The 22,330-nt window shown below is 43.1% G+C and overlaps 2 protein-coding genes across 10 annotated transcripts in view; one reads left to right on the top strand and one right to left on the bottom strand.

The window, feature by feature from the left end:
* Positions 1 to 11,207, top strand: part of LOC133487579 (haloacid dehalogenase-like hydrolase domain-containing 5) — a 31,275-nt gene extending 20,068 nt beyond the window's left edge. Inside the window, exon 11 of the transcript XR_009791384.1 lies at positions 11,190 to 11,207. The gene's annotated coding sequence lies outside the window, so the exon portion shown is untranslated. The remainder of the gene's footprint in view (positions 1 to 11,189) is intronic.
* The window catches only part of LOC133487548 (IQ motif and SEC7 domain-containing protein 1-like), a 139,386-nt gene continuing 119,439 nt past the window's right edge, over positions 2,384 to 22,330 (bottom strand). For 8 of the 9 annotated variants that reach the window (XM_061794297.1, XM_061794305.1, XM_061794314.1 and 5 more), the window contains 12 exons: positions 21,069 to 22,330; positions 20,729 to 20,890; positions 20,049 to 20,171; positions 19,518 to 19,684; positions 18,838 to 18,977; positions 14,860 to 14,889; positions 13,781 to 13,906; positions 13,591 to 13,690; positions 12,125 to 12,286; positions 11,652 to 11,828; positions 6,740 to 6,789; positions 2,384 to 5,658 (listed from right to left, as the gene is read on the bottom strand). In XM_061794297.1, coding sequence (XP_061650281.1) covers positions 5,125 to 5,658; positions 6,740 to 6,789; positions 11,652 to 11,828; positions 12,125 to 12,286; positions 13,591 to 13,690; positions 13,781 to 13,906; positions 14,860 to 14,889; positions 18,838 to 18,977; positions 19,518 to 19,684; positions 20,049 to 20,171; positions 20,729 to 20,890; positions 21,069 to 22,330 — 3,033 coding nt within the window. In that variant the 3' untranslated portion in view covers positions 2,384 to 5,124. The remainder of the gene's footprint in view (positions 5,659 to 6,739; positions 6,790 to 11,651; positions 11,829 to 12,124; positions 12,287 to 13,590; positions 13,691 to 13,780; positions 13,907 to 14,859; positions 14,890 to 18,837; positions 18,978 to 19,517; positions 19,685 to 20,048; positions 20,172 to 20,728; positions 20,891 to 21,068) is intronic. The other variant, XM_061794365.1, reaches the window with a different exon arrangement.

The following is a 22,330-nucleotide window of genomic DNA, read 5'->3' as shown; positions in this document are numbered from 1 at the left end:
GCAGTAGCTTTAGCAGGGACGCCCAGACTTCCCTCTCCCAGCCACTTCATCCCGAGGCGTTCCCAGGCCAGCCAAAGGACGTAGTCTCTCCAGCGTGTCCTGGGTGGTCCCCGGGGTCTCCTTTCGGTGGGACGTGCCCGGAACACCTCACCAGGGTGGCGTCCGGGAGGCATCCGAATCAAATGCCCCAGCCACCTCATCTGGCTCCTCTCGATGTGGAGGAGCAGTGGCTCTACTCTTGAGCCCCTCCCGGATGACCGAGCTTCTCACCCTATCTCTAAGGGAGAGCCCGGACACCCTGCGGAGGAAGCTCATTTCGGCCGCTTGATCTTGTTCTTTCGGTTACGACCCACAGCTCGTGACCATAGGTGAGGGTAGGAACGTAGATCGACCGATAAATTGAGAGCTTCGCCTTTCGGCTTAGCTCCTTCTTTACCACAACGGACCGATACAAAGTCCGCATCACTGCAGACGCAGCACCGATCCGCCTTTCGATCTCCCGTTCCATTCTTCCCTCACTCGTGAACCCCAAGATACTTGAACTCCTCCACTTGGGGCTGGATCTCATCCCCAACCTGAAGAGGGCATGCCGACCTTTTCCGACTGAGGACCATGGCCTGAGATTTCGAGGTGCTGATTCTTATCCCAGCAGCTTCACACTCGGCTGTGAACTGCTCCAGTGTGACTTGGAGGTCACGGCTTGATGAAGCCAACAGAACCACATCATCTGCAAAAAGCAGAGATGCAATACTGAGGCCACCAAACCGGACCCCCTCTACGCCTCGGCTGAGCCTAGAAATTCTGTCCATAAAAGTTATGAACAGAATCGGTGACAAAGGGCAGCCTTGGCAGAGTCCAACCCTCACCGGGAACGAGTTCGACTTCCTGCTGGATATGCGGACCGAACTCTGACTCCGGTCGTACAGGGACCAAACAGCCCGTATCAGGGGGTTCGGTACCCCATACTCCCGAAGCACCTTCCACAGGACTCCCCGAGGGGCACGGTCGAACGCCTTCTCCAAGTCCACAAAACACATGTAGACTGGTTGGGCGAACTCCCATGCACCTTCAAGGACCCTGTCGAGGGTGTAAAGCTGGTCCATTGTTCCACGGCCAGGACGAAAACCACACTGCTCCTCCTGAATCTGAGATTCAACTTCCCGACGGACCCTCCTCTCCAGCACCCCTGAATAGACCTTACCAGGGAGGCTGAGGAGTGTGATCCGCCTGTAGTTGGAACACATCAGCCCAGTCTGCCAATCCAGAGACACTGTCCCCGATGTCCACGCGATGTTGCAGAGTAAACCAGGACAGCCTCACAACATCCAGAGCCTTTAGGAACTCTGGGCGAATCTCACCCACCCCCGGAGCTTTTTAACTACCTCGGTGACCTCAAACCCAGATATAGGAGAGCCCGCCACAGAGAACCCACACTCTGCTTCCTCATGGGAAGGCGTGTTGGTGGAATTGAGGAGGTCTTTGAAGTATTCTCCTCACCAACTCACGTCCCGAGTCGAGGTCAGCAGTGTGTGTGTGTGTGTGTGTGTGTGTGTGTGTATATATATATATATATATATATATATATATATATATAGCGGCACGGTGGCCGACTGGTTAGAGCGTCAGCCTCACAGTTCTGAGAACCCGGGTTCAACCTGTGTGGAGTTTGCATGTTCTCCCCATGCCTGCGTCTGCGTGGGTTTTCTCCGGGCACTCCGTTTTCCTCCCACATCCGAAAAACATGCATGAATTGGAGACTCTAAATTGCCCGTAGGCAGGACTGACTGCGAATGGTTGTTTGTTCCTATGTGCCCTGCGATTGGCTGGCAACCAGTTCAGGGTGTATCCCGCCTCCTGCCCGATGACAGCTGGGATAGGCTCCAGCACGCCCGCGACCCTAGTGAGGAGAAGCGGCTTAGAAAATGGATGGATGGATATATATACATACATATTATATATATTTATGTATAGCAGCACGGTGGACGACTGGTTAGCACATCTGCCTCACAGTTCTGAGGACCGGGTTTCAATCCCTGCCTGTGTGGAGTTTGCATGTTCTCCCCGTGCCTCCAGGTACTCCGGTTTTCTCCCACATCCCTAAAATATGCATGGTAGGTTAATTGACAACTCTAAATTGCCCGTAGGTGTGAATGTGAGTGTGGGTAGTTGTTTGTTTATATGTGCCCTGCGATTGGCTGGCGACCGGTTCTGGGTGTATCCCGCCTCTCGCCCGAAGATAGCTGGGATAGGCTCTAGCACGCCCGCGACCCGCGTGAGGATAAGCAGTTCGGAAAATGTACCGTATAATAACAGACTTACTATACTGTATAATAAATGAAATCAGAGTCATGATTGGCAGTTAAAAATGACAAAATCCATACCATAAGTCATATATTTGTTTATTTTGCGTTCTCAACATTGTCACAGTTGAAGTTTTACAATAACTGGGGTCTTACTGACTCACTACTAACTGTACAAACAGAATGCACACATAAATGAGGCCATTCTTGTGTTTTCCTTTTTTTCTTTTCATGAGTCTCACACCAGACTGAACAGGTTGCAGTAATATGCATTTGTCTGGTGTTTCTGTTATGTATGTGTGTGTGCACGGAAGGAGCATGATGTAGATGGCAGCGAACTTTTCTAACAGTCTGCTTTTGATTTCTACAGCAAATGTCAGTTCCCGAGACAATCGATATGTTCAACCCTCACTCATCCATGAGGTGACGTTTGTACATCCTGATCAAAACGGCAGATATCAGAATAGCGTGTGGGTCATATTCACACTATGTACAGTATCATGTAACCACGAACTTGGTCCCTTTACACCTTCATAAAGATAAATCCTCCTTCCAAGCAGTGTGCACATCCAAATCTCATATTTACACAATGAAAGCCCTCAGCGAAGGAAGTGCAATGTTCTTCATGTTTATAATGTACACAATGGCTTTGTTGATGAAATGCATGCTGAGCTTTAATATTAACCAGCCTAACACCAAAACAGCAAGAAACACAGCAACATTGGCAAACTTAAAAAAAAATAATATATAATAATAATAATAAAAAAAAAAAACTAAGCCAGTTTCTATGATAGGCTGATTTTTTATTTATTTTTTTTTATTTTTTTTCCTCTTTAACCCATCGGCTCACAGTGAATAGGACTTGTGATGCATCGGATCCATGCAGTGCACTGTTGGGGTTCCTTCTCACAAAGAAATGACTGTAGACAACACACACCAAACATGAACGGGACTTGAGGGTCCGAATTATAGCAAAACATACAACTCAATAGAAACACACATTCAGCTGATTGCTCCTGTCCGATATGTGAGAACCTGAAAGGTGGAAGCCTGATTGATGGCCATGGATTTCTTTGTGACTCTTAAAATGCATGTACAACCTGAATATTGGAACAAATTGTCTACTTTCACCAATGTGCACACTAGAATAGACTCTTATTTGTCAAGTGTATAAAGTTATTCTTTACATACTCCAAGTTTATTTGTTCAGTTTACATTTCTGCGGTATAACTACATTTATTGAAACAAATTGTTTTATATGTGCTTATCCAGCAAAATATATCTGCTCAGCCCAAGAAGAAGTATAGTCCTTTAATAAAATATATACACACATTCCTCCTCTCTCTTTCTTCCCGTTGTAGGCATTTATATATTCCTAAAATGGGGGGAAAAAAGGTTTATCTATCACCTGAATCTCATCCTGGCCAACAGAAGACTTCCACTCTCAGTACAAGTCTGCATGTGGGAACATGATTGCACTTAAACTTGCTATGTAACACTGATTTGTTATACAATGTGCAGAGGACAGCCTCACATCAATAACAGTACATGCAAAAATTACTATAGACATTCCACCGGGCTCTGAGCCTGCAGCGAGCATTAATTTAGACAGAGAGGGGCTGAAAAACAAATAAATAATGATGCAAAACAAATTAACTGCACAAATTTTAGGGACACTGCTTGTTCCTAATCAGTACAAAGATATTGCACATATGATACAAAAACAAATACTTCACTTTGTAAGAACTGATTTAAGCCATTCGCCAAAACTTGGGCAAACGCAGAAAAAAACTATTCTGGTAAGAGTTGGTAGTTGGATTTAATGAGTGGAGATGGCAGCTGTTGCTTGTAATGCGTGCATTTATTTCAACAGTCGCATTCATGTTTTGAACCTCCGTCTAAAATATAATTTTGTACGGTGCAATGACAAATTTGCACTTTAAAGTGGCTGTCGACGAGAACAGTCAATGTTGTACAGATGCAACAGCTGCCAGCTCAAAGCTCTTCTCTTCCTTTGGAAAGGCCAAACTTCCAAGATCGATTACAGGCCGATTTCACCGCTTCCACATCTACAGCTTGCTGCCCCAGAGTCAGTATAATACTGATACTTTTTGCTGATAATAATAATTGTAAGTATAATCTTACAAATTACGCACGACATACTGTACAGGAAGTCTTGGCTAAATAGATTATGCATTAATAATTGGCACATTTATGTATGAGCGCTAGGAGACAACACACACAGCTGTCATCTACAGTAAATACGGCACTAGAACTAATATGACTCAGACGTTGCTTACCTGTCCTCCGGTTTTAAGTCAAATGATTATATCTTAGTTACATGTGAGCTCTATCGGAGGAAAGGACAAATAGCATCCATGGGACTTGCAAACCAAAAATGCTGTGCCCGACAATGTTCATCAATGATGTGCCAGGGTGTCTTTCCTCCTGATTACATGGAGGTGAGACAGGCTGTAGAGGGGGGCAGTCTGGCGATGCGTCTGTGTGTGTCAACAACAAAGGGCAGCTTCCTGTACAGAACCAAACGCCACCGCTGAACCCTGATGAGGGAGGAAGGGGGTGGGGGGGAGGGGGGTCACCCAGAATTAAACAAACTAGTAATAAAGGCCCCTGGTGGGAAATTGTGGTCCAATTGTCCATCCTGCTTATTAGTTGGACGTGGAGGTGAAACAGTGCCTGCAGGTGGTTTTCATGGCAGCAGCAGTAAAACACAGTGGAAAGGCCGTAGAGTCGCGCCGTCAGTCAGTCCCTTTGGTGTCAGAAACAGTCCCTTGTTTGCGGTGCCCTCCTTGCCGTCATGCCATCACACTACGGTGCTGATGCCACTGTGTTTGGTTTTGGGTCCGCCGGGTGCCGAGCCTGCTTGCTGGGTACTGTGGTGATGGGGCGCGTGCTGGGAGTGGGAGGTGTGATGAGAATGCTGGCTGTAGTGGCTGTGCTGGGTGTGCTGATGCACGTGTGAGGAGTAGGTGGGGTGCTTGTGGTACTGCGTGTGGGGCGGGGGGTGGTAGTGGTGATGGTGGTGATAAGGCGGCGGGTTCTGAGGGACTTGGCAGTACTGCGGGTGGTGGCTGTGGTGCGGCACCTGCACGCCGTGCACCACCTGTGCCGTGTGGTGCAGGTTGGTTGGGTGGGGCTTGTGGGATATGAGCGTGGGGTGGCCGGGCGGGGGGTAAGGGCCGTGGCTCTGGGAGGACGGTTTGCCTCTTTTGCTACCGAAGAGCGAGCCCAGAATGGAGGTGGATGCAGAGTTGGGGAGGGAGGGATGCTCGCGGGACGTGCCCTCACGCGGGGTGGTGGCTCTTCGGCGCGTGTGCGGGCTGCTAATGATGGACCCCTGTGGAGGAAAAAGGTAACGGCACGTCCGTCAGACATGGTGCGGAACATCAGCTCTTCTGAATTTTTCTTATTTCACGTAGCAAAATGTTTCCGGGCATGCAAATGACAAACAAACGTCTTCATAGTCTGCAGCAGCTAAACTGGAAGAAATAGTTCGACACGGGAAAGTATGTCAAAGCTGACTTGACAAATGTCACAAAATAACGAGGCTGGAGAAGAGGTGTGGCAGAGTCACACATGCAACTTGTTAAAGTAAACACCGCTCGTAGACATGCAGAGGACGTGACAGGCGAACTCGTCTTGCACAGTTTAGCATTTGGACGTTAAACGTTAAAGGCCAGAGGAGTACTTGACGACAGACTGGACTGCTCTCCTCCTGCTCTGAGTTTGATCCTATTGTCAATATGCACGCGTGAACTTCAGCTCAGACTCAAGGAGCCCCCGCATGATGCCTTTGAAAGCAGAATGTCATCTTTCAGGGTCCCAGACGTGAAGGCAACACATGAACTCATGGGCAAATGGTGTGAGTGAGAGATAAGTGAATGAAATCCACGTCATTTTCAGTCTGCCCAGCAGTAGATTTCCGACTGCGAAAGCCCCATTATGCCAGCCTTCCTAATGTTACTGAAAAGTTGTGGGTAAAGAAGGCTGAGGACAGAGACAGAGTCGACAAAATACGAGTTGGTGTCTTACTGAACTACCGCCTGAGAGAAGAGCAACCAAATGAAAACCGCTTGGATGGCAGTGAATGAAAGACAGAGACAGGCGACAAGGAAGGGATTAGTAGGGTCATGCTTTGTTGAGGATCTTTTTTGGTCAAATGGCATGACCAAAACCGGAGCTGTTTGGCTTCCGAAAAAGGGGGCGGGATCAGAGGCAGGCAACCCATGCATGCACACTACATGGAGGCAAGCAGGTCAATCAATATAAGGCATCCCAGGAAGAAAAAATACATGATCCAAACAAATGGACTGAGTCTATGAAGCAAAGAAAGTGTCAGACCAAAAAGAAATGGTGTGTTTTCACAGTGCACATCATCACATGAAGAGTAGCTTGGTGACCAGCTGCTTCCAACTTACTTCCATATTGCTGTCTAGTGATCCTGCACTGCTGCGACGCCCCCGCTTGCCTGCCCGAGACATGCAATACCACAGATTAGAGATCGACAGCAACTCCTGGAGCAACTACAGATGTTAAGGCCGCCCGCCGCTCCAGTAGGGGGCAGCGCAACGTATTGTGACTGTGAGTAAGGCCCGACTATGGGCAGGAAGTGGCTGGACAGTTGGTACGCTGCTGGCTGTTTCTCAATATGCATTCTTGTGTTCGAGAAACTTTGGACCAAGAACCACATCATGTTCCTATTCAAAGTCTAAATCTAGCTCTTTAAGGACCAGGATGTGCTCTTGCTGCTGACTCGTGCAGTGGTGACTTCTGGCTGCCAGCTATCCTAAGGTGCATTGCGTTTCACCTACTATTCCAATTCCTAAATGGCTGTTCTCAGAGATCATTCTCCAGACCTGTTAGTTCATGTCAACTTTGGTATTGAGAAACAGCCACAAACCGCCACATCTTTACAGAGCAGTAGCATCCTTTGCAGCTTACAATTTGGAGCGTTTTTCTAACTAAAGGCTCAGTCAATTCATAGGCAGATGATTTGAATTTAAACTCCAATTGATGACATCAAATAGGCCAACGGATCCAAAATAACGTTTCTTGCAGGTTACCAACATTTCCCCCCAATCTGTCTTGATTTAATGTGACGAGCTTTCAGTCCCAAACGACCAAAACAGCCTCAGTGACAGTCACAAAGGAGGGGATACATCAAAAGCAATACAGTGGCTGTTACACATGGGATGTACAGGCATATAAACGTCTGAGGGCTGTCGTTAAGCACACTCAGCCAATGGTACATGATCAGTAATTACACATAAACAGGAAAATACCTGATGTGTATGGAAATCACGGTAAATACACATGGAATGGAGTATGGCAGGAAAAGAAAGAAAAGAATTCCCCAACAAGCTACATCCTGCATGGAAAACAAGGACGAAAGGAACGAACTTACATATTGACTGACCTATCACTTTCCATTACACCTTAAGCAACAGTGAGACAGACACTTGATTGGATTTCATTTAGTTATCAAGAGAATCACTCGATAACTTCACGTAGCTCTTTTTCAATCTTTAGTGGAAGAAATGTATTGTTGGGTCAAAGACGCAAGCAGTTGTGTTGAACACTGCTGTTATTCATCCTCCAATACCAAGCCTTGACTAAATCTTGCTACAGCGTTAGAACAGGAGCCGTCAGCGCAGGTTTGTTGGACAAATACTCATGAGAGGAAATGGGACACGATTGCTCATAAAACTATCATGACAATGTGCTCGGATGAAAGAAAATGTAATGATGCAAACTGTCTTGGAAAAAGTAAACGTGAACATGAATGGACTTGCTCCTCAGCTCGTGGTCAGTGGTGATTGACTGCCTGTCAATTACCTTCATCACTACTGAACAGATCACCCCAAAAGGAGACAAAAACATTGATCAACTAACCTACTTTTGTTTTGCTTTAACGTATCATTATTAGGTAGGCTGACTTCATTTTATCCTTCTTTTATCTACAGAATAAATGACTCATGAGATTAGCTCATTCCTAAAAACATTATATTCAACAAACATACAATACCATTCATTGGCCGAAAGGCTTGATTTAGGGAAACTCTTCATCCTTGACTACAGTTTCGGAAAAGAAACTAACCACAAAGAATATGGGCCTTTTTGCTGCGTCCATGACATTTTCAATGCTATAAAGATTGCTGAGCTTCACCTTCAATTGATTAATTTTCAAGTAAGGCCCTCCGCACACCGAGCAACGCGGACAAAATCGACTGAAGAGGACCATCGCGAAAAAATAACCCTTGGTGACTCACTGCGCGCCAAACGATTGAGCACCGCACATCTACCAATGCGCAGCAAATGAAAATTTGTAACCCTGTATTGTTCTTTGAGACTACACATACAATATACTGTAATATATATATATATATATATATATATATATATATATTTTTTTTTTTTGATTGAATCGCAAAAACAAAAAGGAGAAAGTGTGGCTATTTTGAGAGCTTTGTTGGCAATGATCGATCGCCCCCTTCACTGACTGCAGCCATGCATTTCAGCAACAGAGAATCTCCATCATTTGCTTTCAAGCCACAGGTACATATGAAATTATGAAAGCTAGTGGCAGAACCCCGCACACTGCTCGACAGTTCAGTAGGTTTCGGCCGCATCGCTCAGTGTGCGGCTGGCCTAACAAAATAGGGCTAGGTTGCTGAGATTAACAGATAAATCAGAATGGTGTACAGTACATAATAAAATAGTTATATAATAAATGTATATGAACACCATGTCTATACTAAACATGTGAGCAAACTTGTTCTGCTAGTGTCGTTGATTTGGTGAAATAGAATCCAAAGTCTGTTGCACACCAAACAAGCAGACCGAGATGCGTGCGAACTCTGGAACAGTTTGATCAACTTCAGCTCAAAAGTCAACACTAGTGCACAGACTTAAGTTGCAGACCAGAATTGAAATGGCCAAAAAAAAATAGAAATATACAGAAAGATCTGAATTTGCATCCAAAAGCACGTCTCTTTGCGGCTTATCTGTCAGTGAGTGTGTGAAGCGAAGAAACTCCTGCCAGTTATTAAATATATTTTAGAAACCCTTTGTGGTGACAACAAATAAAAATACAACAACAAAAGTGCATGTTACTTGGTAGATATTGTTTTGAAAGTTTGTGTTTTGTCTCACAATATGTCAAAAGCTGTCAAATTGGTTGTGAGCTCATGCAAATGTTTTACGCAGTATCTGTATGTAATAATGGCTCCTCTGACAAACGGGTCATTTAACTGTCTAACTTTGGGTGGAGACAAAATGACAAATTACAGTGTCATCAAAGGGTTTCCTTGATAATAGAAATTAAAATCTGCATAATTCAAAGGTTAACAGACAAATTGAACAGCCCGATTGTGAAACTCATGCATCATTCAGACTCGGTTTAAGAAAATTGCACGTTTTTAGTCAATTATGAACAACAAAAAGAAACTATGATTAACACCCGAGGTTTCTGGCACTATTTGTGAACAACAAAACAACAAAAAACAAGTACAACAAATTAAGTTGCTTGTGTATCGTGCTGTTATCCTTGGGCTGCACGATTGTGGCCAAAATAATCACGATTACCGGTATTTTGATCAATATTGTATTGTATTATTGATTATTAATCACGATTCTTCCTCATGTTAGGGAAAAATCTTTATTTTATTGCACTCCTTTTTAACAAAAAAACATAACAGTTTTCAGTTCAAAATGAATCTTTAAATAAAAAAATAATAATTAAAAAAATGTATGCACCCAAAAAAATTCTACTTTAGCAAGGGCTAAAAGAATAAATGTGCCACTACAAAGTGCAATCACAAATTGCAACTTAATGGAAGCAAATACAGTTATTGCAAAGAAGGCAATAACATAAGCCTGCAAGCACTGACTTTTCATTTGAAAATCTTCGTCTTCAATATAATTACTTGTCAAGGATGGTGCAGCTCTCTTGTTGCGCTTGACCAGTGGTCAGTCGTGCACGGTCACAAACTGCAAAGAACTCCACAGTTGTGATTTCCCTCTCTATTTACTCCCGAGAGTTTTTCATTGCGGCTTAGGCCAGCTGAAAAGTTGAAGTCAAGGCAGCCACGACAATGACTGTTAATAGTGTCTTATCATGACGCGCCGCCCCTCCGCCAACCTGCTGAGAGGGCCAACTTCAAAATCAAAGCTTCATATATTACTACATTAGACATCAATACCATTTTAAGCTTTTATCTTGAAGTTGGCCAGGGAGCAGCGTGCCGGCCGTTAATGAAGCCTTAACCATGCGTTCGTCCCCTGGTGGCGAGCTGACTAGGTTGCGGGCACTGCTGCAAATGAAGCACTTTTCACATGCAGCAGTCACCGCATTTTAAGTGTAAAAAATTGCAGACGATCAGCATCATTTATTCATGGCAGGAAAAATCGCGATCACGATTAAAATTCAATTAATTGTGCAGCCCTATGTTATCCCCTACATTCTTCAGTATGTGAAGTGCAAGTACATGCTTGGTGGACAGTTCGGATGGCCAATAAAAAATACTCATTAAAAAGACAAAGTATCAAAAAACCTTTTCAGTGGTTGTTAAACTACAGAATACTGAGAGTACATGGAGAAGAAAAAAGTTGTTTGCATTCTTTTTGACTTGACTGTCATCGGACAGACATGATATCCACATTTATCAGATCTCTGTGTAGAAGCAAATTTCAACTGATCTTCATAATATGTTCATTATTCTTTTATACCAAATCAAGATACTAATAGATTTTAAAGGCTATTTGATCCATGATGACCAAAGTAACTGAATCAAAATGTTATTAACCCTTGTGATTCTTTAACCAGTCACAATATAACAATTAGGTTCTAACTTTATTTCTATATACCAGAACAAGACCCCCATGGATTTTCACGACAATCAAGCTCATCGATCATACTACAGGTAACTGAGGTTAAAAGTCGTACTGCTGTATATATATATTTTTTATCCTCATTCTACTGTACTGTATGCACAAAATTTGCTCACATTTACCTAAAGGTTCCTGTGTGAACTGCCTGTGCCACTGTATTAGAATTTAGGACCTCATAATGTCATTTCCCTGCTCCCATGAAAACCCAGTGCGACTAAAATGTACCTACTTTATGATGGTAAGTAAAGAAAAAAAATGTTTGTTGTCATATTTGGTCACACAAGACATACTTTGTAAACCAAAATATCCAATGGGTCGATGTGCTAAAGTCGATGTAGCGTGCAATGAAAGAACATTTTGCTATCACGAATAAGTGGATGACAGAGGAGCTCTTTTCCTTGAAAGAAACTTCAGGAAAAGACAAAGCTGCTGCGGTGGTACCTGCTTCGGAGAGATCTCGCAGGGAGCTGCTGAGGGCACTCCTCTTCAGCCCTTCGCCCATGGCGTAGGTGTCATCCAGACTTGCACGGTTCATGCTGCCATTTCCAGTCTCTTTCTTCAAGCCGGAGCTCTGCGACATGCTGGGCCTCACCACTCCCTTCTGCTTCTCAAGCTCGGCTGTGAAAAGGACCCATGGAACAAGTGAGCTAAGTGGTGGTGGCTTGTGCGCTCACTCAGTTATGATTCAAACTTCTTTGCAATCTGTTTTTGTTTTTTTAACCTTAACGGCCTGAATCTACAAGTATTATTTTGTCACAATTGAAATATGAACTGAATATCCAGAAACCGTTCTCCTATGGTAACCATTCATGTGAAGCCTATTTGCCTTCACAGCCTGGGTAATGAGGACCGTGCCAAGTAAGAGAAAGAGAGAGAGAGGGGTCAGAGAGGGGGGAAAAAAAACAGCAGCTCACACTCTATTCTGTATTTCTCCATTTCCTGAACCTCAGCAATGGACTCTCGCAGGTCGTCTGTGAACTTTTTGCGGTCCTGGGGGTTGGGCGCATTAAAGTTGATGAGGACTTTGATGTCCGCACCTGGGATGGCTGACGTAAGTCTGATTCCATTTGGGTAATCTGCAGAGAGGGAGACTTGTGAACACACACATTATCAGTTTCAACTGAGTTAACTCAAAGGTGACAGAGGTTTGGGATGTGTCATAGTTTATGACTATCTCGGTAAATGACTAATGTGTTGGTAATGGTTAATACACCAGACAGAACAAACTCATTAAACCAATACTAAAATATAATCATTAGTTATCCATGAATTTTCAAATGTACTGATTCACCCAAAAAAACTGAAAAAATGTGATGAAATTTTAGTGGTTGACTATTATACTAATTAATTGCTTTCAGAGAAGCCCACTCAGCCGGTTGAAATGTGGGCAGAAAAAGACCAATTTTGTTTGATATTACTCATTCCTATTCAAAATGGTTAAAAGTTGAGAGGTCCCTCGGTGTGCATTAAAGCCCTTCAAGACGCTAATTATGTTTTCTTGTTTTTATGACATTTGATCTAATACAGTGTTTCCTCACATTTATTGAGTCAAGGCACCCATTTTACATAAAATGAATCTCACAGCACACCACCAAACAAAAATACTGAAATACATGACATATTTGTAATAAATAAATAATTATCTACAGACTAATTCAGTGAAATATGGATAATTTCTCACTGCCTCCCTGATGATGGCTCACGGCACACTCAGGTACCACGACACCCTGGTTGGGAATCACTGGTCTAAAAAACGTGTTAAGCACTTTACAGTATGTTACCAGCATAACCCAAAAGCACTGGCACCCAGTGAGGTCTATGAATGTTTGATTCAATATTGTAAAATAGTGTGACCCAAGAAGACGGTGCGTATGGGTTTTAAGCTTGATTTACTTGGCAGGTATGACACTTTGTAAAATACATTACCACCAACTACAGGACTTAAAGTTTACAAACAATGGCAGCCCTGGATGAGATGAGACGTAGACGCTGTCCTATCAGCAGTTGAATCACAACTGGATAACAATTCTTCAATTAAGCTTGAAAAACTAGGCACCAATTGTGGATATGGTAAGAAGTGATTGAAAGCCTGTAAAGAATGGTGGCCTCTTGCCATTACCATGGATGTTGCCATAGCAACAGTTTTATCAGAACTGGACCACATTTCTCTCTTAAAAGAGGAGCAATGAACAACACTGAAGGTACTTTTCCACGTTGGTCCGATTGGTCTCTAATGGGTGTGGCGAACAACATTCATCCAATCACATTCCAGATGTATATTGAAAATGTCAGTCCTTTCCTTTTCCGTTTCTCTAAACTCTGTCCCAGAGGATAGCAACAACTTGAGGACCAACCCTCATACTGAATTAAAAGGTCTTACACTGGTTTTCAAACAGCATGACTTGCATCCCATAGAGAGAGAAGGACTGTCTGAAGCTGTATGTCACTGAGTTCTTCTTCTTCTGAAAGATCTTTGTCACCTAAAAACACAAAGAATCAAGCAGGTGAGGATTGGTCGACAGAAAAGACGTTTTGCAGAGGAAAGTGGAAAACATGAGGGGGACATTTACCACAAGGAGGTCATTGAACAGGAAGATCTCCCGCTGATGCAGGCCCAGCTTCTGGAGCTTGTTTGGATCTGGCACTTCAAAGAGGCGGCAGTAACACACCAAGCGGCGATGGGGCAGTGATAGAACCTTCCAGTCGAAAAAAAAGAACACAGATCAGTGCCTCATTGGTCACTGTAGTCAAATGGGATGAATAACTCAATATGAACGCTAAGTTCTACATCAGGGGTCAGCAACCTTTTTGCAACTGAGAGCAACTATAAATGTAAACGCCTACCAGTTTGATGCATACTTACTTCTGCAATAAATAATTGCTCAAATTACTTTTACTCAGATATGATTATTAATAATTGAAAATATTCATCAATGTGAAGACACTGATCATGTTTATGATTTTTCACAATAATTATCAACGATTTAACAAGGTAGGAACCATATTATCAATATTTAACACTATTTCTATAAATCTCTGCAACTGATTACAATGTGGTCTTTGGGGACGACCTAGTGCCCACAGGCACCATTTTGGTGACCCCTGTTCTACACCAACCAGCTATAACAACTGAACATTGTCTTTGTAAAGACAAAATATTTGGTACAGCTCTTGTTTATATTGTGCAGGTGGTCATAATGTTGTGCCTGGTCACTGCACATACTGTATGTGCAAGGTTTACGGTAATGTTTGGCAGTTGTTGTTAACAATTACATCCTATTAAAATATCTTGATATTTTAAATGTTTTTCATTTTTATTTTGACATTACAGGTGGCCTACTCATAACAAAAATGTGGGATGGATTTTTATGCTCTTGTAATTGGTAGCAAAAGCGTCTGCATTTGTATATTTGGTCTTTTCTGCCATTGCAAGAGAGAAACCCTTCAACGACACTGAAATTATGAATAAAATCAAGAAACGGTTTTGGCCACAATACCCTGCTGTGTTATTGTTTTAGGTCAACGCAATAATGATCTTGATTCCTGGGCATATCAGATGAGGTTTACGGGTCTAATTTTAAACCAATCTTCAAACTTCAAACTATTTCTCTGTAAGGTAACCAGTGTTGATTTTTTTGGGGCTACTTACACATCCCAGTCCATGATGCAGTGATCCGATCTAAAACCAAAGCCAAAAAAAAAAGTTAATACTGTCAGAATAGAATCAACAAACTCCAATTCCACTGATATTGGGATGTTGTGTTCAAGGTCAACAAAAACAGAATACAGTGATTTGCAAATCATTTTAAACCTATATTCAATTGAATACACGACAAAGATATTTAATGTTCAAACTGATTAACTTTATTGTTTTTTTTGCAAATATTCACTCATTTTAAATTTGATGCCTGCAACATGTTCCAAAAAAGCTTGGAAAGGGTCATGTTTACCACTGTGTTACATCACCTTTCCTTTTAACATCACTCAATAAGTGTTTGGGAACTGAGCAAACTGTTGAAGCTTTGTTGGTGGAATTCTTTCCCATTCTTGCTTGATGCACAACTTCAGATGTTCAACAGTCCAGGATCTCCGTTGTTGTATTTTGTGCTTCATAATGCTGCACAACACATTTTCAGTAGGAGACAGGTCTGGACTGGCTGCCAGGCCAGTCTAGTACTTGCACTCTTTTACTACGAAGCCACGCTGATGTAACATGCAGAATGCATTGCCTTGCTGAAATAAGCGGGATGTCCCTGAAAAAGTCGTTGCTTGGATGGCAGCATATGTTGCTCCAAAACCTATAAGACCCTTACAGCATTAATGGTGCTTTCACAGATGTGTGCAAGTTACCCAAGCCATGGCCACTAACACACCCCCATAACATCACCGTTGTGACTTTTGAACTTTGCTCAGATTGCAATCCGGATGGTCCTTTTCCTCTTTGGCCATGAGGACACAACGTCCATTATTTCCAAAAACAATTTGAAATGTGAAATTGCCATACCACAACACACATTTCCACTTTGTGTCAGTCCATCTCAGATGAGCTCGGGCCCAGAGAAGGTGGGAGCGTTTCCAGGAGTTGTTGATATATGGCTTTCACTTTGCATGTTATAGTTTTAACTTGCATTTGTAGATGTAGCGACCAACTGTGTTAACTGACAATGGATTTCTGAGCCCTGAGCCCAAGTGGCAATATCTTTTACACAATGATGCAGGTTTTTAATGCAGCGCCACCTGAAGTAGGGCTCGAGACAACCCTATTTTCAGTGTGCATGACTACAAATTTTTTGTGGTCGCACTTTCGCGAGTACATGTTTTAAATGCTCTTTTAAGACAGTCTCACGATATAAAACATGGTGGTGGAAAGTCACCATCTTTTTCACTGCTTTAGTCAGTCTCCTTCACCTGCCTGATCTCCTTTCTGAAGATAGAGGGCCATCTCGTTATTGTGAATAGCCAACAGGCGCAGACGCACAGAGAGAGCGAGCCTCACGTGGCGGAGCGGTCAACATTGGCACCTCTCCTTGGTTGCACACCAAATGTGTCCAAACGTTTCTTGTACCCATCATTAAACCGTTTGCACTTCTCAGGTGGTATTTTCTCCCACTCTTCCTTTGCAGTTTTTTCAAGCTCTTGAACATTTGCCGGGTTCTTTTCCCCAATCGGTGATTTCAACTCCCCCCAAAGATTTTCAATTGGACTGAGAGCAGGACTCCTTAATGGCCATTTTAAAACAGTCCATTTTTTCCTTTTCAACCATTCCAATGTACTTTTTGGATGTGTGCTTTGGGTCTTTGTCTTGCTGGCCTTCAGTATCAGATGCCATAACGCAGCCCCATAGCATTATGGATCCTCCACCATTCTTGACCGTCTTTCCTTAATTAAAGGTGTCATTGCGCTGCCTGTAAACATACTGTTTGTGTGCATTGCTAAAAAGTTCTACTTGTGTTTCATCTGTCCATAAAATATTGTTTATCATTTGCTTTTTTTGTATCAAATACAAGTTCTCTGTAGAAAAATGTTGATTAACGTGATGCAGTGGCTGAAGTCCTTAAAAACAAGACACAAAAACAATTACAGCTTCACAGCGTGTGTGAGTGTGTATGTTTTTATGCTGTATGCACTATAGGGAAATCCTAATAATTGTACTTCTGTTAAAATGTGAATTTCATGTACAGTTTACATAATTATTTTTATTTATGTAAATGTATTGTTCTTGTTTAAACTACAGTTCGTACACCATCCATCCATCCATCCATCCATTTTCTGAGCTGCTTCTCCTCACTAGGGTCGCGGGCATGCTGGAGCCTATCCCAGCTGTCATCGGGCAGGAGGCGGGGTACACCCTGAACTGGTTCCCAGCCAATCGTAGGGCACATAGAAACAAACAACCATTCGCACTCACAGTCATGCCTACGGGCAATTTAGAGTCTCCAATTAATGCATGTTTTTGGGATGTGGGAGGAAACCGGAGTGCCCGGAGAAAACCCACGCAGGCACGGGGAGAACATGCAAACTCCACAGAGGCGGGGCCGGGGATTGAAACCGGGTCCTCAGAACTGTGAGGCTGACGCTCTAACCAGTCGGCCACCGTGCCACCCCAGTTCGTACACAAATGCTATAATAAAACATTTTACAATTGACATGACGTTTTGGCAGGTGATTAACATTCCACACCAGTGCTACCAGTGCAAAAGTTAGTGTAGAGCCCTGTGAGGGATCGAAGGTCACAGGCATCAATGTTGCTTTTCGGCCTTGCCGCTTATGTGCAGAGATCTCGCTAATTTCTTTGATCATATTTTGAACTGTAGATGATGAAATGTAATTGTATTGCAATTGTAGGTTGAGAAACATTGTGCTTGAACTGGTGGAATATTTGCTCACGAAATTGTTTACAAAGTGGTGAACCTCGCTCCATCCTTGCTTTTGAACAAGTGAGCCTTTCGGGGATGTTCATTTTATACCCAGTCATGACACTCACCTTTCTGCAATTAAACTGTTCACCTGTGCAATGTTCTAAACTGGGTTTATTTTTTTAGCATTCTTCAACCTTCCAAGTCTTTTGTTAACCCTGTCCCAGCTTTTTTGGAATGCGGTACAGGCATCGAATTCAAAATGAGAGATTTTTTTTTGGGGGGGGAGGGGGGTGGGGGGAACAAAAAAATAAATAAATAAAAGTCATCAGTTTGAACAATAAATATCTTGTCTTTGTAGTTCAATCAATTGAACATAGGTTGAAAATGATTTGAAAATCATTGTATTCTATTTTTAATTATGTTTTCCACCACATCCCAACTTCATTGGAATTGGGGTTTGTACCTACAGTATGCTCATTTATAAAACTCACTGCTTCGCAATGTATGCGTCAGTTTATAACCATGCATTTTGTCTGCATCATTTGCAGTAGCAGGAGACATGGGAGCCTCTAAAAATGTTGGACACAAAACCAAATGACCTCCCAGAAATTTACTCAGCATCAGGCACATGATGACTATGATATTATTGTATTACAATTTTTAAAGAGATTTGTATTCAAGTGTGGTCCTGGGACAATCCTGTCATTAAAGTACAATTAGCAATTAGTTTCATCTTATCCAGTTGTTACTGGTGCAGCTGATGCCATCCCACTGGAAACTAAGTGAAACCAAGTACTCTGTAAAAGACAAAGCCCTCCCAGAGGCAGCATTATTTATTCACACTGTTAACCTTGATGCATGCCATACACCATTGTGTGCACAGCCATTTGGAAAGGCATCCTAGGGACTGGAGCTTTGATAATTAATACGCAGAAATGAAATGACAAATGGCTGGTGAGTCAGTTACATTCTGCCCCAGTAGCACTGCAGTATTTTACATTTTAAAACCGTTCTGTCCCTGAGGTACAGATGATAATGTGCACAGGATTTAATTGGACAAAAGCACATCTCTTGAGGGCTTGGGTGTAAAGGTGTGAAAGATGGCACTATTACGTCTTTGTACCTACCTACTTAGACAATAAATAAATAAATAATTTTAAGGAAATTTCGAATGACCATTATAGGAAGTGATTATATAAATTTGCCTGACTGAGTTCAAATCTAATCTGTCCGTGTCTTGAACTGATTAACTTGAAGATGGCACTCACCGGTTTCTTCCCAACTATGAGCTTCTCAACCTTCTGGACCTGTGACACATGGTCTTCATTGGTCTTCAGTTCCCGTTTACGGATCCTCTCATAGATTCCAACGAGAGTCTCCCTGGGTATATCCTCACCATCATCCACACCTGCCACACAAAGAACCAGTTATACAATCAATAAGAGAAGGAATTATGAGTTAGAATAAATTTAATCTACTGCCTGGAGGAATGGGCCATTTTATTTAGATGAACTCACAAGACCTTTTAAACACAGGTCCCTGAAGCATCAGTAGGGATGCCGCCTGGACTTAAAACCCTTCCCTAAAATATTCAATATTGGTAGAAGGGCGAAGTTCAACTTGGGCCATGTTGGGTCCTTTTGTATTGAAATCAACATATTTTTGTGGATCTAAAACAAACAAACAAAACTAAAATCTAAAAAATTTAATGAATGATTGATTTGAACATGACCCTGACTACCTAAACCATTTTGTGCTAGATATCATTAATATTAATATTAGTGATTCTTTCTAATCTATTATAATGTCTAAAAATCTGAAGATGCTGGAGATTACTAACAAGGATTAAGTTGATGGAGGCCAAAAATATTTGCATGTTTTGAATGTTGTACATATTAATAAGTTCAGTGTGCAAATATGCAATATGTGCTTATATTTTTTTTTTTACCCCTTAAATTCTTGATGAAATCCTCTAGCTTCATCTTCCTCTCAGGTTTGACGTTGGGGCTGTACATGTCTGTGTTGAGGAGGATGATTGCAAAGGCCAGGATGAAGATCGTGTCAGGGTTCCTAAACTGTCGCACCACTGTAGGGTTGCAGATACAGTAGCGCTGGCTGGAGAGACGATATGACATGATATGAGACTACATAATGCAGGGGGAAATTATGTGAATAGTGAGGAAATGAGCTCAATATTGCTTAAAGGAAAAAGGAAGTATGTGTTAAAATGGTTCCTTTTTTGCATCAATACTTTTATCCACAGGAGGAAGACCAGTGACAATGGCAACAATAAGCAATTAGTACAGTCTTATGAAAACAAACAGTTTGGTGATCTGTGGGGTTCTCCATTCTCATTAAGCTCATCTACGGTATACAATGGATTTAAAAGAGCAACTAATTTCTGTAGTCCACTTTTGTCACTATGAGCACATGCAGAGTGTGTCTGATAAATGTGTGATGTGTCAGTGTGTGAGTGCACCTGAAGGCTTCAATGAGTCGCTCCACCTTCTGGGCCTCTCCCTGGACACGGATGTGGTTCTGAAATTTCCTGAGGGCTTCATCCAGCTCCATGCTCTGAAAGTCCATTTCATCTACCACACAGCTACGCAGTACACAGACATACAAAGAGCACAAAATATACAAGATTATGCAAACTATACTGTCCGAAAACATAGAGCATTACACCAGATTTACATAACTATAACTTGACTTGACTTAGAAGAATTTCATTTTTCTTTTTTAAAAGAGCAGTTCACATTAATATAACTGGCAGGCTTAGGCCATATGACTATCAACTAGTTGTAGAAGTCACATGATTTTTGAGAATTGCCACTTGAACTTGAGTGAAGCAATGATGATGCAACCATTCTTTTGAGTTTGAGCATATTTCCTGCTTTTCTTTTGCTTATCATGTACTGTATAGGGCAGCAAAATAGTCCAGTGTTCTGCTCCCATTCTGCATCTTCTGTTGTGTGACTCTGTGATGTAGGTTAGGTTCATTTAAGACTGTAGGTTGTCCGTAGATGTGAACGTGAGCCTGAATGGTTGTCTTTCTGCAGTACTGCGATTAACTGGTGATCATTCCAGTGTATAACCTGCCTCTCATGCTATTGCCACCTTTCCTTTCCACTCCAAACACTTCATCAGTGTCATACTCACTCCAAAACATCCCTATTGAACTGTTTCTGTCGGTTTCCCAGGAACTCTCCGATCATCTGCCGGCTCAGGCCTTTCCTTTGCAGCAAGAAGTGAGCCACACCAACCGGTGTGTCAGGGATGAAGCCCCTCTCGGTCAAGTATTGGATGCCCTTCTCTGGCTTCCTGATGAATTAAAGACAGAAATATATTAATACTTTAAATCAATTCAAAAGTACAGCATGTACTATAGTTGTTAAAATTAAAGAATTGTCCTGCTTGCAAAATATGGTTTAGCTTGGTTACAGATTTTCCATTTCCAACATACACGCAAACCCTTGTCTTACTTGTGCTTAGCTCTTACTTGTTGAAGAGATTCAGGCCGATGCGATAATGTCTCTTGCGAATCACATCGTTGCTAAAGATGGGCGAATCCCAGCTGTTGCGGGTCTCTTTGTGGTAGGTCTGCTTGCTGAGCGTCTGTTCTCGCAGGCTGTCCCTCGACGAGGACTCAGAGCTGCAGTTGATAGTGTCGTTCGAGTTAGAGGTGCTGTTGATGCTGTCATTGTCGCCATCCGAAAAGTCAGACTCTGACTTGCTCTGCCGGTTAGCTGAGCCGTTGATAGCTAGGTGGCTCTCCAGCTGGCGGTGGCGGTGACGTAGAGGGGCATCCTCATCACGGGAGGCCGCTCGTGGCGGGGGTCCATGGGAAATATGTTTGGGACTTGCCTGGGATGATGTTACAATGTGGCTGTGCGGCTCGTACACAGGCGGCCTTTTGACTGAGCCCCGATCGGAGCGATCGCTGAGCTCCACAGAACTGTCGCTAGGAGGTTCTATAGTCAACAAAGGAAGATGGTCCATTCTCAGACGCTGCTCTTGGCATTCCAGGGAAGGAGTGCTGCGGCAGCTCGTGTCCGTGTCGCGACCCTCATCTTTAGGGTCAATAGGCCAGTAGTCCTGGGAGGAGTTGACTGACCGCAAGCGCATGTCCAATTCTGCGCCAGCGGGCTGCTCTCCCGACCTTGACAGAGCAATGGGAGGCGACATGTCATCTTCATCGATGAACAGAGTGACATCGCTATAAGATGCCATTGAGTCATCGTGGATTTGTCCAGCTGCTCTGCGGTGGGACTTCACCTGATAGGGAACGTCCCTCTCCACCTCAGGGTCCGGACCTTCATCCCCCTGAAGGCTGCGGCAGTTCAGTGCATCATCTATTGACTCAGCCAGGGATTTCACCTGCCTGGAGAAGGCGTCCTCTAGTTCCGTGATGGCGTCTGTCAGATCACCCTGTGCGGGTGGATGTGACGCCATATTGGCCTGCTGGTGGACCTGTATATCCCCACATTCAGACTGCAACATGGACAGAGGGGCGCCATCCTCCGTCATAGACACCTGTCTCCCTTCAAAGTAGGAGCTGTGCATTTTCTCTGCACCCTCAAATGACAACTGCATCCTCATGTTGGAGAGAACGATGCGTCTGGACATGCGATTTTCAGACATAGAGCTCCTGAGACGTTCAAAATTTTTGTTCATCTGATACTGTCGGAAGGCAGTTTGGATCGTGCGAGCCGCATGCCGAGTTATGAATCGTCCGCCATATTTGCGCTCGAGCATCTCCAC

Source organism: Phyllopteryx taeniolatus, chromosome 1 (genome assembly GCF_024500385.1).
Source record: "Phyllopteryx taeniolatus isolate TA_2022b chromosome 1, UOR_Ptae_1.2, whole genome shotgun sequence".
In the NCBI taxonomy this organism is placed as follows: Eukaryota; Metazoa; Chordata; class Actinopteri; order Syngnathiformes; family Syngnathidae; genus Phyllopteryx; species Phyllopteryx taeniolatus.
Note: the sequence above shows the minus strand (reverse complement) of the source record. Positions and strands in the feature narration are given on the sequence as shown.